Below are 5,403 nucleotides of genomic sequence, written 5' to 3'. Positions count from 1 at the left end.
GTCCAAATAAATCGGCTATGCAGCGATTTAAGAGGTTCAAACACGGAGGATTGTTCCTTTTTGAAGAGTGCTTCATGTATGCTTGAACTTTGTTTAATGTTGTTGAGGCAAGTTAAACATAAAATATGATGAATATTATGAAATAAACATGATTGTGAACATCAGTTCGATGCGCAACGTTCTTTCAAGACAAAGTTACAGTGTGTGTGTACTGTGTGCTCGGGGCCGGTGTTAGCCTATTATGGCTAGCATGGCTAGCTTGATCTACTGAGCAAATAAAAGTACATCTGAGACCATTATTGTGCAGATTAAAACCCCAGTGCATGTAGTTGATTTTACCTTCGTCGTGGTCGTTATCGTTGGCCACTGAATCCGCCGTTTGTAGTCCTGCCCGAGTTTCTTTATTTTTAGCCGGTGTGCCGTGGGGCTGTGCACATTCCCAGGTCGAGTGAAAGCTACTGAACTGGCTTCAGTGCATTCCCTGGGTCGCGTCCTCTGCGTAGATCTCCAGAAGCGCCGACACCTCCTCATCATTTCTTGATGCTTGCCATAACTGCTTTCAAAAACAAACACAACGCACAGAGCGTTGTGTTTTTGTAGCGAGGAAAAACAATGGCGGCTCTACACAACATTTTCAGAGTTGTACGGGCGTGGTTTGCAATTCGCCCAGCCAATCAGCACTGGGGCACTTTTGGAGAACTTTTCACCCACAGAAAAGTACGCTCTCTGAGTTGGCTCTAAAAATGGGGGTAAAAGTACCCGAGATTAAGTACGATTTTTGGTGTGAACGCGACTCACGGAACTAAAACGTGAAAAGTACGGTGAAAGTACTCCGGTGTGAACGCGGCTATTGGGTCCTGGGGAATTCACCCACAAAGTTTGGGGGCCATGCACACCCGTTGACCCCATTAACACACTTGGGAGATATAAGTCCATGTCCACTTCACATACATTACTTAAATGCTGATCTCTGGTATGTTCAGTGAATCAAATACACAAGATTCTGCAGAAATGTATTTAAAGTGCACATCCAAATAAAATACTTAATTGCAGAATCTCGGGTACACAAGACGATGCAGTTATGTATTTGAAGTGGACAGGGCCATATTTAAACATTGCTACCGGCCAGCAAGCTGATACTTGAACTGTGTCATGCTTCCAGCCCATGGATTGAGTGTGTCGATTTTGGAGATGATTGGAGAAACCTTTATTGTTTGACCTTTTCAAACTCATCTCTGAAGACTTTTCCTGAAAAACAGGTCAAAATTTAAGTTGCTCCGATTTGCATGATAGTTGGTGTACTGAGAAAAGTGGCCTCACAGATAACTACTTCAAAGTGACGTGCATGTAGCCCTTGGCATCTTTGAAATATGACCTTCTACATTTCAAATACCACAGGTTGTGTAGTGATGTATTTGAGGAACTATCCACATCGCATACCTGAGGTCACGCAGTCAAGTATGTGCCGTATACAGGAACTTGGTCTCTGAGACTCAATAAAGCCTTTTTTGCCTACCTGTCCACTTTGCATACCTGAGGTCGTGCAGTCAAGTATTTGACGTGTACAGTACATGACAAATATATAACTGCAGTTTAGCGGTGGTGACGTGAAGCTTTTTACTACTAAAGTGGTGTTAATATGTGGAGATTATCCTGCTGAACTAAACGTGTAAAGTTTGGACTCCAAGCAATTAAACTAAAGAGCTTCTGGTCTTTAATTAGGACATTAAAAACATTTGAAGCATACACATGTTACTTTGGCAACACGGACAATTAGGCCCGTGTTTATGATGCTTTTCTTTCCAGGTGTTTTCTTTTAACCACAGAGGTAACTTAAAAGTGGTCCCTTTGGTATTCTTTTGCTGTCCTGTGTACAATTTATGTTTTTAATGAAAGGGATGTCATGTCACTTTGTGTAATTAAGGTTGGTTGTTCTCACAATTATCTCTGTTATAATCAGAAAAAGCTCAGTTGCTTTTGAAAAAGGAAAAAATGTGGATGTGGATAAAAGTCTGCTGACTGAACCCGACTGAGAAGAGCCACGTTGGATGTTTAGATCTCAGGTAATATCTCCAGGCATTTAAAAAACAGAGTTAAAGAATTGGTGTTTTGTTAAAGCTTTCTGATGCTTTGAATACTATTTATTTGCTCTTAATTTTAACCTGTGCACAGGTGAAGTCACGTTCAAAACTTTTATTGTATTAGTATTAGTGTCCTCGTCCACCGCCTGTTGTTCTGTCTGCTGAGGAGAGATGGAGCTTTTCCTGTTTGATATTTCTCCTGAAAGCCCCAGAGGTCTGTAAGAATTTCTGTGCTTTTCATTCATTGCTTCACTGTTTTATGCTGATCAATGTTATCACTTAGAAGACAATGGGTAAGCAATTATGGCACAATTACAAAGGAGTGACCAAATAGATTTTTTGTGTATTTGTATGTCAAAGCTTGAAGGCATTATTTGACAACTTATGATTCTAAAGGGATATCAGGATGTTTAGTTGTTTAAATCTACATGACTTTAGAGTAAACAACCTTCATATTCAGATTTATTAAAAACACGACTAAATTATGTGTACGACGTTGTCAACATTTCAGTTTTTTACGTGTGGAACTTACGTTTATATATACTGCTAATCTGTTGTCATATTCACCCTTTAGAGGGTCACATTATTTACAAAAATTGAATTAATATGTTGAATAATTTTGTATTGAGGTTGTAGAAATCTGCAGTGATGGACATTAGTACGTTTATTTACTCAAGTACTCAAGTAGACATACCTCAAGTTGTCTTTGAGTTCCTGCTAAATATTGTACTTTATACTCAGCCTTATTTATTCGATAACTTTAGTTACTTTAAAGATTCTGGACAATAGCACTAAAAAGTAGTCACTAATAACTGATCATGTATTGTCGAATAAATGTGTTTTAAAATGGGCCTTTGTGCAGAATGAGTACTTTTACTTTTAGTACTTTAAATATATTTTGATGGTAATACTTTCGTACTTTAAAGACTTTTGATTGCAGGGCTTTATATACATTGTGCTCTTAGTACTTTAACTATTAACTGAGTACTGAGTTCATCAGAGAGAGGGGGTTCATACCAGGCATTTGGTGCATTTTAAATGTGTATTTTTATACTATTATAAGTGTTTTCATTGTCTTAGTGTTTTTATATTTAGTGCACCGTAACCTATTTGTAAATCTGCATGAATAACAATGATAGAAATGCTATAAACCAGTAATCACTAACGCCTTTCTTCTCTGACTCCCTCCATCCCCAGAGTCTTTCCTGCCATTGTCGACCAATCACAGGTCGGGATCTGTTAACGTCACCTGGGAGCCCGATGTCACTTTCTTCATCCAGGGCCTCGCCAGCCTCGGAGAGAAAAAGATTATCCTGTTTGTGATCCTGCTTCTGGGTTACATTATCATCCTGGGAGGAAACAGCATGATCATCTTTGTGGTACAAAACTAAATCTCTTTATCTGTCAGGGTCTGTTGTTCAGTTATGCCGTTAAATGTAAACGTCTGCTCTGCCTTGATCTGATATAAAGCGGTAAAAACTGTGAATAAAGCAGTAACTAATGGTGAAAATTGTGAAAATGTAGCTTAAACCTGTATAAAAATAACATTTATCACAGCTTCTGGCAGGCTGATGCATGCTCAAAGATGATACGGCACATTTGGGTTCAGTTCCTGCCTCAGTCTGACCTGAAGTCTTGGTTTCGTAAGGACTGCCATTTTTCTCCTGCAGGCGTTGACAGATTCGAAGCTCAGCTCTCCGATGTACTTCTTCCTCTCCAACCTCTCCTTTGTGGACATCGTCTACACCACCACCACCATCCCCAACATGCTGTCCGGCCTCCTGACACACGTTAAAACCATTTCGGTCCCCGGCTGCTTCCTGCAGATGTATTTCTTCATCCAGTTAGCCGTTACTGGCCGTGCCATCCTGACCGTCATGGCGTACGACCGCTACGTGGCCATCTGCAACCCTCTGCGCTACACGGCCATCATGACGCGACCCGTGAGGCTAATCCTCATCGCGGGAGCCTGGAGCTTTGGCGCCTTCTGCACGCTGCCGTCCGCCGCTATGGGGTGGCAGCGGTCTTACTGCGGCCCGTACGTGGTGAGACACAGCTGGTGTGACCCGTCGTCCGTACGCCGGCTGGTGTGCGGTGACACGTCGGTGGATAACATCGTGTCGCTTTCCTCTGCCATGGTGTCGCTCCTGACCACAGGAGTCCTCATCCTCACCTCCTACGTCCTGATCGGTGTTTCCATGTCCAGGATGGGCGTGGCTCAGAGGCTGAAGGCTGTCGGGACATGTGCCGCCCATCTGATCGTGGTGTCCATCTCTTACGGTTCGGCCTCATTTGTATACATCTCCTACCGGGTGGGGAACTTTTCACCGGAGGTAGGTGATGACACCTCAGTGTTTCCGTTAAACATTTAAAAAAAAAAAAGTAGAATTCCGTCAAATTCAAATCTCTCCGGTCATATTTTCCGGTAATATATCATTTTATTTTTATTTTTTATTTCATCTTTAACTTTAGTAATCTCTAATCTGTGTGAATCTGTGTTGTCCTGTTTTTCATTCTTACCCTGTTGCTGTTAAACTACTGAATTAATGAAGGTTCATCTTATCTTATTTGATCTTATCTTAAAATAATTTGCCATAAGCACAATTTAAAGTGTACTAAAAGTAGTCTGAACAGATGAGTCAGCACTAGCCCGGCTTAATATAAAATACATCTATATGCCTTTGATGATACCTTCCTTTATATAGCTTTCTTCATCACTTTTCTGTTCACAAATAACGATCCATCACCACCAAACTGTGCTGTAGTGAAGGGAAACTTCATTTTTCGCAGATGACATTTGGTTTTAAATGTTGATTTAAAGTAATCCTGGAAATAAATTCAGTTTTGTTGAATAGGAAAGACATAATCAACCTGCCGCTATAGTGGGTAGAAATGCTTTATCTCCTCGTGTGATAATGTGTTTAATAAAACATGACTTCTGATGTTGTTCCAGGTGCGTATCATTGTGTCCGTGCTGTACTCCGCCCTGACTCCGTTCCTGAACCCGATGATCTACAGTCTGAGGAACAAGGAGCTGCGAGAGTCCATCCGGAGGACTCTGAGCAGCTTCAGACCTGCTGCCGTGTCCCCCAGAAAGGACGTCTCCACAGTGTCCTGACAGCAACTCTATCAAAAAAAAAAACATGAGTAGTACCCGAGCGAAGTAGAAATACCTCAAATTGTTTTTGAGTTCCTGCTGCTACCTATACTTTTACTTCACCACAATTCAGAGGGAAATGTTGTACTTTTTACACAGCCTTATTTATTCTATATTTTTAGTTACTTTAAAGATTCAGGACAATAGCACTAAAAAGGAATCACT

At 41.1% G+C, this 5,403-nt stretch overlaps 1 protein-coding gene across 1 annotated transcript; it reads left to right on the top strand.

Annotated features, from left to right (window-relative positions):
- The first annotated feature begins 2,370 nt into the window (after window positions 1–2,370).
- On the top strand, window positions 2,371–5,199 carry or101-1 (odorant receptor, family B, subfamily 101, member 1). Its single transcript, XM_034113962.1, has 4 exons — window positions 2,371–2,374; window positions 3,279–3,460; window positions 3,752–4,414; window positions 5,035–5,199. The coding sequence occupies exons 1-4, from the start codon at window positions 2,371–2,373 to the stop codon at window positions 5,197–5,199; spliced, it is 1,014 nt and encodes a 337-aa protein (XP_033969853.1).
- Window positions 5,200–5,403: the final 204 nt, after the last annotated feature.

This window comes from Trematomus bernacchii, unplaced genomic scaffold (assembly GCF_902827165.1).
Source record: "Trematomus bernacchii unplaced genomic scaffold, fTreBer1.1, whole genome shotgun sequence".
Lineage (NCBI taxonomy): Eukaryota > Metazoa > Chordata > Actinopteri > Perciformes > Nototheniidae > Trematomus > Trematomus bernacchii.
The sequence above is the reverse complement of the archived record's forward strand: the minus strand, read 5'-3'. Positions and strand labels throughout refer to the sequence as shown.